Source organism: Bradysia coprophila, unplaced genomic scaffold (genome assembly GCF_014529535.1).
Source record: "Bradysia coprophila strain Holo2 unplaced genomic scaffold, BU_Bcop_v1 contig_70, whole genome shotgun sequence".
In the NCBI taxonomy this organism is placed as follows: domain Eukaryota; kingdom Metazoa; phylum Arthropoda; class Insecta; order Diptera; family Sciaridae; genus Bradysia; species Bradysia coprophila.
Genome location: NW_023503941.1, coordinates 490,542 through 501,171, shown reverse-complemented (window position 1 = coordinate 501,171; position 10,630 = coordinate 490,542). Strand labels below are relative to the sequence as shown.

The 10,630-nt window shown below is 37.5% G+C and overlaps 1 protein-coding gene and 2 long non-coding RNA genes across 3 annotated transcripts; 2 read left to right on the top strand and 1 right to left on the bottom strand.

Moving 5' to 3' along the window:
- Window positions 1-1,230: 1,230 nt before the first annotated feature.
- LOC119083593 lies at window positions 1,231-5,963 on the bottom strand. The gene is made up of 3 exons (XR_005088895.1): window positions 5,822-5,963; window positions 3,086-3,093; window positions 1,231-1,243 (listed from the first exon to the last, which is right to left on the bottom strand). It is a non-coding gene; the product is annotated as an uncharacterized LOC119083593 (long non-coding RNA).
- LOC119083594 lies at window positions 1,951-7,723 on the top strand. Its single transcript, XR_005088896.1, has 3 exons — window positions 1,951-1,964; window positions 3,156-3,160; window positions 7,616-7,723. It is a non-coding gene; the product is annotated as an uncharacterized LOC119083594 (long non-coding RNA).
- Window positions 3,190-4,295, top strand: LOC119083583 (3-oxoacyl-[acyl-carrier-protein] reductase FabG-like). The gene has a single exon (XM_037193329.1). The coding sequence runs from the start codon at window positions 3,259-3,261 to the stop codon at window positions 4,021-4,023; it is 765 nt and encodes a 254-aa protein (XP_037049224.1). The 5' UTR covers window positions 3,190-3,258; the 3' UTR covers window positions 4,024-4,295.
- Window positions 7,724-10,630: the final 2,907 nt, after the last annotated feature.

The following is a 10,630-nucleotide window of genomic DNA, read 5'->3' as shown; positions in this document are numbered from 1 at the left end:
AGTTATATGTGAAATACACATAGGGCCCTAGTAGCATTTCACTTCTAAGGCCCTAACTCACGGTCCACTCACCCGATTTTAAAACACTTTTTTTTCCTGGATTGGTATTGACAATACCTATCATTTGCCGTGTCATTTACATTTCCATCGTTTATTTTGCCATAAATATCACCAAAAGACCTTAAATCACTTAGGTGGCCTTAACTCACGAAGGTCCGACCCGAATATGCCCATCTTCGAACTTAGCCTCACTATTTCGACTATCTTTCAGGGAAAAAAAAAATTTTTGAAATCGGATTTGATTTACTCAAGATATCGACGTGACAGACGGACAGACGGACAGACAAAATTCTTATTGCAGATTCGTCATCTATGAACATAGGCAAACACTTTGCCCTTACCGCCTGCTTCGAATTCCATCAATTACACACGGCACCGTAATCCTATAAGCCCCTTCGTACTTCGTACGGGGCTAAAAATGTCCGTCCGTTCGTCCGTCCGTCCGTCCGTCCGTCCGTGACCCCTCTAGCTTGAGCAAATCACAACCTTTTTTCAAAATTCTTTTTTTCCCCGATTGGTATCGACAAAAGTAAGGTCAAGTTCGAAAATGGGCATGGTAGGGTCGGCCCTTCCAGAGCTAGGGCCCTATAGGTGTTTTTCAGTCTTTCGACGATATCTACCGAAAGACGCACGCAATAGCTGCTTGTGATATATCAAATGAAAGGTATTGACGAGTAGAACAAAGTTGCTGAACATTGTTTTTGGGTAAGATGCAACGCGAGCTTGTTGGGAGGGCTCAAAGGTCGTTACTCGGCCCTAAGTGTTTTTTGCACATAAATCGAGTAAATCTCATCCGATTTTGCTAGTTTTAGTTTTTTATGGAAGGTAATTGAATACCGAAAAGAACGTGACGAAAAAAGTTTCAAATTAGGGCCCTTGGACTAAGGCCGCTACTCGGCCCTAAGTGTTTTTTGCAAATAAATCGAGTAAATCTCATCCGATTTTGTTAGATTTAGTTTCATTTGAGAGATAATTGAATGCCGAATAGAAATGATGGCGAAAAAAGTTTCAAATTTGGGCCCTTGGACTAAGGCCGCTACTCGGCCCTAAGTGTTTTTTGCACATAAATCGAGTAAATCTCATCCGATTTTGTTAGATTTAGTTTTTTATGGAAGGTAATTGAATACCGAAAAGAACGAGGCGAAAAAAGTTTCAAATTTGGGCCCTTGGACTAAGGCGGCTACTCGGCCCTAAGTGTTTTTTGCACATAAATCGAGTAAATCTCATCCGATTTTGTTAGATTTAGTTTTTTATGGAAGGTAATTGAATACCGAAAAGAACGAGGCGAAAAAAGTTTCAAATTTGGGCCCTTGGACTAAGGCCGCTACTCGGCCCTAAGTGTTTTTTGCACATAAATCGAGTAAATCTCATCCGATTTTGTTAGATTTAGTTTTTTATGGAAGGTAATTGAATACCGAAAAGAACGAGGCGAAAAAAGTTTCAAATTTGGGCCCTTGGACTAAGGCCGCTACTCGGCCCTAAGTGTTTTTTGCACATAAATCGAGTAAATCTCATCCGATTTTGCTAAATTTAGTTTTTTATGGAAGGTAATTGAATACCGAAAATAACGTGGCAAAAAAAGTTTCAAATTTGGGCCCTTGGACTAAGGCCGCTACTCGGCCCTAAGTGTTTTTTGCACATAAATCGAGTAAATCTCATCCGATTTTGCTAGATTTTGTTTCATTTGAGAGATAATTGAATGCCGAATAGAATGGTGGGAAAAAAAGTTTTAAATTTGGGCCCTTGGACTAAGGCCGCTACTCGGCCCTAAGTGTTTTTTGCACATAAATCGAGTAAATATCATCCGATTTTGCTAATTTTTGTTTTATTTGAGAGGTAATTGAATACCCAATGGAAAGTTGGCAAAAAATTTTGGGTTTCTAAAATAATGTCGTAAATTGTTGGTTTTTTTTGAGAGGTACTTCGTACGGGCTTTCGTAATTGCGCTATGCGCAATTTTAAAAATGAACACTTTCAGTAAATTTGATCATGCCCAACTTGACTTGCATTTTGGTAACAGACGTATTAGAGGGTTGTAGACGTATTAGGGTTCCGGGCGTATTACGGCTACGGACGTATTATGGTTACGGACGAAATAGGATTACGGGTCGTACGGGGCTAAGTCGCAGCAAACGCTCCGACTGTTCTGATGCCTTGTTTAGTGAAAATTTTGTTTTTGTGGTTTGTTTTGTAGTCTTGGGGAGTTCGCTTACTGAATTGCATAAAATGTTGTGTGAAACACAAATCGTATGAAGGTATTTTATCGCACTAGATGTTGATTGTCAACCCGAGGCGAGCCGATTCTTTTTTCATAAATAACCAATATTGTATTCAAAGTGCCAAATTTCACATAAAAAGTAACGCCGCCCGGATATTTTGAAAATCGGCAATACATAACTTTCAAATTGAGAAAACAAATCATGAAACTTTATTATCATTTGCACTGTGAGTGTGAACACCCAGTATCACTTTAACCTAAATACAATGCAATTGATAAATATTAACATTTTTTTAAAAATTGATTACAATGTTGATACCGTGTGGCAAAATTATCTGTTAGCTCTTAGTAGTTGTGGAGTGGAAAATATTATTGTCAGCAATAGTATGGTGTTGCATACAACGAGCTAAAAATACACACGAGGTGGATAAGACATCGAGTGAGTTGAGAGTACCAAAGTATGTAAATACTGAAGGTAACGCTAACGCTCAGCGGATCACAATCACAAACTCCAAGATGGGCGGAGGAAATGCCATTGAGACGCGCGGTATAGCACAATGTTGTTGGAACTGCGTTGGTTAGTATTGAATTGTGGCATGTGTTCCGATCTAACACATTAAATTTGACTTTTGGCCAACGGTATAAAAATTCTGTTCACCTGAATCTACGGATCCGTAAGTTTTTGCATTAAGTGTAGTTTCCACTTGAAAAGAGCACTCCGTTTAGCCTCCGTCTACATGACAGTTGTAAAATAGAACAAAAGAACTGTCACGCAAACGGAGTGGAAATTGAATTTATTTCTACTACACTTTATACTTTGGTAACGACACCTCGCTAAAATAAAAAAAAATGTGCCAATTCTTAGTGTGAAATGAAGAATATGTTCGATGATAAGATAAGATAAAAGTTTGAATTTTCGTTTAAATCAGCTTGCGGCAGTTTATTCTATTTATTCGCGAGGTTACTTACAAACATTTATAATGGAAATGAGTTTTACCAATAAAGTCATAATAGTCACTGGTGCAAGCAGTGGAATAGGAGCTGATGCGGCTAAACACTTTGCCAAGCTAGGCGGAAAGCTGTGTCTTGTTGCACGGAATGAGAAACTTCTTAAAATTGTTTCTGAAGAAATTATTGCGTTTGGATCGTCAGAACAGCCATTAGTCATTGTAGCTGATGTGACCAAAGACCCAGAACGAATAATACAGGAAGCAGTAAAACATTTTGGAAAGTTGAACGTGCTGGTTAACAATGCAGGCATTTATCAGCTCGATAGCGTGATCAATTTCAATATTACTCAATTTGATGCCATGTTAAGCACTAACTTAAAAGCAGTCGCAATATTAACAAGTTTGGCCGTACCATATTTGGAAAAAACGAAGGGAAACATTGTGAATGTCTCAAGTGTTGCTGGAATGAGAGCAATTCCGGGAATGTTGAGTTACTGCATATCTAAAGCAGCACTCGACCAATTCACAAAATGTGTTGCTCTTGAGTTGGCGCCCAAAGGAATTCGTGTAAACTCAATCAACCCGGCGATGATACGTACACCAATTTTTGAGAAAACCGGAATTAGTGCCGCCGAAGCTAACGAAGAAATGGAAGCTGGTAAATATACGCACCCAATGGGACGAATTGGTGAACCAATAGAGACATCAGAAGCAATCGCCTATATAGCAAGTGATTCCGCATCGTTTATTACCGGAGTTTTACTACCCGTTGATGGCGGATATATGGTGAAGTAGATCGGATAGAAAAACGAATCGAGAAACCTAACAGATCGTTGCGCGACGACATAAGCCCCGTTCGGAACTATAAGAGTAGTGTAGACCTAGTGAGATCCTACGGCTTCTGATTGTATATTGCGGTACATACATACTAGGTAAATGGGCTCGCATCACATTTGCTAATATCTCCACTGGTTTTATTCGAACTCCTAGACGCAACGTTGTGTTGTTGTTTCTCCTCTCAGAGTCTGGTAATAAATATTATTCACCATATTATGATACATGTTTAAGTCCAAGTTTAAGTTAACTAGCTACTCTCTTGTTCAAAAGTATTCGATCATTGTGTGTTTTCAGTGTAAATTGACAAACTTTGGGAGGGCGAAAAAAATCAAAATGGAACCGGATTTTCACGAAAGATGGCGCAGTCGATAGCTTGATCCTTAATCCTTAAAGGAAAAATATAAAAATTATTTTCACCAAATATGAAAATTTCGAGAATTTTCCATTTTTCCGAACGTCTGCATAGTCGGGGAACAAGTTGTTCTCGAAATTTTCAATTTGGTGAATTTTTTTTATATTCTTCCTTTAAAGATTAAGGATCAAGGATGTATTGATGTGGAACGTGTGGATCTAGGAAAAAGAAGAAGTCGCATAAAAATTACTAACACTATTTTGAGCTTCCTGTAAAATTCACGGCTGAAATAGTTACACGCAAATACACACATGGTTGCAGTGCAGGATATTGAATGTCACTAGGAACAAAAAGGTGTCGATTTGTCACAGGTGGTTCAAGGATGGAAGCGCTTTATTGTAAATTGAATTGGTTATTTATGACATCAAGTTCAAAGAACCAAGGGTTCGTGTCAATTTTACACATCTAGCGCCTAATAAAGTACTTGAAACCGAGATTCATACAACGATTTATGCAACGGAGGCATCTAAAGTTTGTAAATTTTTCACATTATGATGCTGAGTTGCTTAAATGCACCTCCGCGTTTGACAGATATCATGCTATCATGATCCACTCCTTCGGCTGAGGATAACAATCTCCCACTCGTCAAAATGAAACATATGGACAGAAGTGCATAATACATGTATTAACGGCATAGGTTACTGCACGTTTGGTCCCTTCAACTCGCAAAAAAATTAATGTTATTCGATTGGATGAAAGTTCCATAAAAACGTCTGTATTCATTGTATTTGTATATGTTTCACATGTTGTGGTACACATTTCATCAGAAACCGGCCATATGTATACTTGTATGGCATACGATTACCAACCCATAACGCACGATAAATAATCAGGGAATCCTAATGTGCTTTTAATGTTGGTCTTTTGCTAATGATGTTATAAAGATAATGGAATACCTCTACTTTTTCTATGAAGAGAACCGACAACAAGCAGCAAAAAAAACTTTACGATCTTACATTAAACATTCAATATATTAAGCTCTTAAATATTAATAGCATTTTCTGTAGTGGAACATTGTGTATTATATGGTTCTTGTGCAAAGGAAGATATACGGAAAATTTTACCGAATTCAGTTAACAAGGGAATCGTTTATCATTTTTAATATTCCACTGTTATAACTGAAGGAAATATCCTTGCTTTATGTTAACATCGTTCTATCTCTTCTCAACTACAATGATTGATCAACTCTGATGAAGGAACGTAACCGGTAGAAAAACTTTGCTGAAAAGAATGTTTCAAATACCAACAAATAACAACAAAATATTGAGGAAATATTATGTAAGAAATTCCATTTTCTTTCCGTCCTATCGACGAAAAATTATTATTTTAAGAGGGGTCTGCAACACCTGCAAGCCACTATCGAGAATTTTAAACAAATCCAATCCACATTACATTCCATATTTTTGGCAGTTGTCAAAAGTACTGTAGCTGCATATATTTGCGGGCTCTTTTTCAAATACCGAATAAAGCTTCAAGTCAAGTTCAATTTTTGCATTGATCAATTAGTTTACTGCATGGGAATAGAAATGAGCCAAATTCACTTGACACAAACAACAAATACAACGCTGGGAAAAAAGAGACAAATGATGGAAATAGTACGTCACAAGAATCTTATGAAGGTATATTATCATTATCGCAATATATGTCAGATTGCCAATCCGAGGCGAATCCGAGGCCAATCTCACATCCATTGTACAAAACATTCCATTTACTAGGAAATTAGCAAAATAGTTTTTTCCTAACTATAGGTAGTAAATAGGGTTGTTTTGCGCACTAGATGTGAGATTGCCAATACGAGTCTGTCAGTGTGTAAATTTACTTCATTTAGAAACTGAAACTGAATTATAAATATTTTGACATAAATAGATACATTTTTCTCGTGCAACTCTTTTGCTGAGCACCCATTTTGCAATTTTTTTTCTTTGCAAATCTTGTGGTTGCGTTCCCCCTCGTCTTGTTTCCCCTAAAAATTTATTCAATCGTTTTTTATTGACATTTCATTTACCATAATAAAATTACATGGGAAAGTGTGTTAAACATCATTTCACTAAACGTATCTCGATATTATAATAAAGAACTTAGCATATCATTTTTCCACCTTCCCATGCATGAAGCATATACATAAAATAGGAAGAAATATAAAATCGTATTCATATAAAATTTATGGCAACATTATTATGGAGGTCAAACGGGAAATGTCAGATAGTTTTTTTTAAGTTCGAAAATTTAAATATTTCACGGACTATAATCGACATTTTACAGCACGATTTAGCATATCGGTATTGGTGTTTAAACTGTTTTATTCAAAAAGGTGAGGTAAAGTTAACTTTTCTGCATGGATTCAAAACTTTACCTCAAGTTTTTTAATAAAATACCGTACTTGGCAATGAGGTAAATGATGGAAATGGTACTTCTTGTGTGTTTACCGACCTCGGCTGCGCCTTGGTAAGTAATGTACTATTACTCAAAAACGTGAGGTAAAGATAACTTTACTTTAATGTGACGAAATTTTACCTCAAGTTCTTGAGTAATAATACATTACTTATCAATGGGTTACGCCTCGATAGGCAAATCTCACACAAAAAGTACCATTTCCATCATTTACCGACATGTTTACCGACTTCAGCTACGCCTCGATCGGTAAATTTCACCCAAGAAGTGCCATTTCCAGCATTTGTTCCATTGGTAAGTAATGTACTATTATAATAACTGTCCAGTACAAGTAAGTACAGTTTACCCATTACAGCGTTCCCCAGGGAGTAAGACAGTATTTCATGTTGTAAAACTTTGGTTTCCTTTGTTGAGTAAAATAGCGTACGTATAAGTACATGGGATGATAATGGAAAATGGATTTACTTGGCTGAGCGATAGCTAGAGGGCACGGTAGCACAAGCACCCTCATATCTATTTTCCTATATTTCTCCCATAGATAGGTAATCTACTATAATCTATCATATTCTCCTACGCAAGCAGTAAAAGCTGTTCAAATACTATAATAAATCTGCGGTAACGTCCTTGGAAGTTGTTCTTTGCGATCTAAAGTGAAATCCCGTCAATTAGGAAATGTGGAGTCGTAATTTGCAATGATGTGTAGTCTCTTACAACCCATTGAGTTTTAACTACCGTCCACGTCCACAGATCGAGGGCAACATCACTAAAGAGCATATCTCCGATATCTCAGAAACTACTGAACCGATTTTGATAAACTTTTTTCTTCCCTGAAAGGTATTAAAGAGTTATGAATTTCCTGGATTTGATGGAAAAAATTAAATTGTATTTTGTATGAAAATTTTCTATTTGAAAATATGTTGCATTTTTTATGATTCGCTTAACATGTCCGTGTATGAAGTAAAGGCTAGTCTCCTTACATTGGGAATATTTTTGCCACTGCCTGTTGAGACGTGGCAGATATTAACTGACTTTGTTGTTGTTAACATTTACATTGCACTAACGTCTCTCAGGATTGCGACAGTGGCCTATGTGAGGGAGGTTTTGTTGTGCGTCCTACATAGAGTAGATAAAATATTCTGTCGTTAATAAACGAGTTCACGTGTTTGTGAAAGATGTGAAAGTAAAAATTCGCAATCGCAACAAATGGTTCGACAATGAGCTAAATAAAATGCGGTTGATGAACGAACGCCATTACACGTTGGCTGTGCTAGACCCGACGTACCAAAATTGGAAGAAATATCGATTGGTGAGAAACAAGTACCAATCCGCTATTCGAGAAAAAAGACGACACTACATCGAAAGCAAATTACTCAAAGCGAAGGGCGATTCGAAGGAGACATGGAAAATTTTGAAATCGCTGCCATCAATGGCAAGAACATCAACGATAGTGTAGAGATCGCACAGAAACTGAACGAGTGTTACGTAAGCAGTGTAGTTGACATTAGCACTAGCATCGACATCACCGTCACTACGGAGATACCACTTGGTAGTACTACAGCGATATTCGGCTTCAGCCCAGTTGACATTCAGTACCTAAACGTATGAAGAACAAACGGGACACTGATTTCATTAGTCCGGGTATATTGATTGATGCATAGCCAATTATTGCCACAACCGTGTGCCGAATTGTTAACCAATCGTTGGAAGACTCAATGCCTCACGATTTGAAAACGGCTAAAGTGAATCGACCAAAGAAACCAGAAGACTATCACCCAATCAACATGCTTCCCACATTGAAAAAACTGATCGAGACGGTGGTAAAGAATCAAATAATCGCTTACATTGTGGAAAACGATCTGCTGTCTACATTGCAATCTGGCTACCGTGAGTGTCACTCATGTGAAACGGCGTTGAATTTAGTACTCAATAAATGGAGTGATATTCAGGAAAGTGGCGATGACATTTTGGTTATATTCTTGGACCTTAAATGTGCATTCGAAACTATTGACAGAAATAGATTGCGTACTAAGTTGGTTTCGTTTGGTTTTTCACCCAGAGTAATCAAATGGTTTGAAAGTTACCTGGAGGACCGTAGTCAACAAACTCGAGTAAACGGTTGTCCATCGAAGAAATTCAAAATGACCTCGGAGTGCCACAAGGATCTGTCCTGGTAGCCATTTTGTTCATTTTATACATTAACGATATGCCGTCACAGCTGCGCAGTGCCTTCATTAACTTGTTCGCGGATGACACTCTAATCTATCTCCATGGTAAGAATTTGGATGCGATGCGTGATCAAATGAACAGTGAATTGCGGAGAATGGTTACGACTGAATAAACTAAAGCTCAACGTCAGCAAGACAAAGATGATGTTGATCAGAGGATCATCGACGTGCACTTCAATGAGCTCAATCTTGATGGATGGTGAAGTGATCGAAATGGTTCAAGAATTCAAATATCTGGGAGTGATAATAGACAATAGACTAACATTCAAGGCTAACGTCGATTATGTGTGCAAAAAAGTTTCAAAAAAGGTGGTAAATTTATCACATTGGATGCTCGAATCAACATATACAAATCAATAATCGCTCCACATTTCGATTATTGTGCAACTATACTGTACCTCTGTGACGAAACATCATTCACCCGGAAGGCTACAAAGGCTACAAAACCATGCAATGAGATGCTAGAGTCACTGAACCTGTTGAATGTTAAGCAGCGAGTGCATGAAACTACCTTGAAATTCATCCACAAGCTGAAGTTTGGTTCCCTACCCAATTATCTGAGCGAGATGGTGCCATTCAATTGTGATGTCCATAACTTCTCAACGAGGTCGAGAAAGAACCTTTGGTTCACATGCGAGAGAAGCGCGAAAGCGCGTAATTCAGTATTCCATAAAGGCCTCATTGAATTCAACTTATTGCCAAGTGAAGTGAAGAACGAGAAGAGAGGAGGAGTTTTGAACAGAAAATTGAGGAGGTATATAAAGGACGTCAGCATAAATTTGTGATTTTTAAGAGGAGACGAAAGTTGATTAGAAATTGACTAAGAAGTGTGACTTTTGCTGTAGTCCCTTTTTTCTGTGATTTTATGTAAACTGTATTTATAATAGCAAATTAGCTAAATAAATGATTATCTTATCTTATTAATCATTAGTTCAGTCTAAATGCATTAGAGTTTCTACTCTCAGTGTTTATCGCACTAGTGATAAAGTTTTTTTTCGCACTCATATAAAACTACGTGCAATAACCTTCTTCATTACGTTATTAAAAACAGTTCAATTACGTTCCAGAATTGCATAATAGTTATTTATCTACCAAGGTAGGTATGAAGGTATTTTTTCGCACTAGATGTCGATTGTCAACCCGAGGCGAAGCCGGCTTCGCCTCGGGTTGACAATCGACATCTAGTGCGAAAAAATACCGGCATACCTACCGTGGTAGATACAACGTTTTTCGCAATTTCGGGCCATAATCACCTTTCAAAAACTTTCATGCGTTAAAAAACCTTACCTTTCCTTATTAGTCATTTGAGGACGCCAGCTTTTTTGGACAAAAACGATAATGTCCAACAATAACGATAATTCCCAACAATAAGGCCCCGTCAAAAACTTACGGATGCGACCATTGTGAATGCATACACAGGGACAAGTAAATTTTCTATTTATTTTTGATTTTTATTCTAAAAGTGCGTCCGGATCTACATTTTATTACTGCAATCCGTAGATCTAATTTGTAGGAAGCTAACGAAAATTTACTTGTC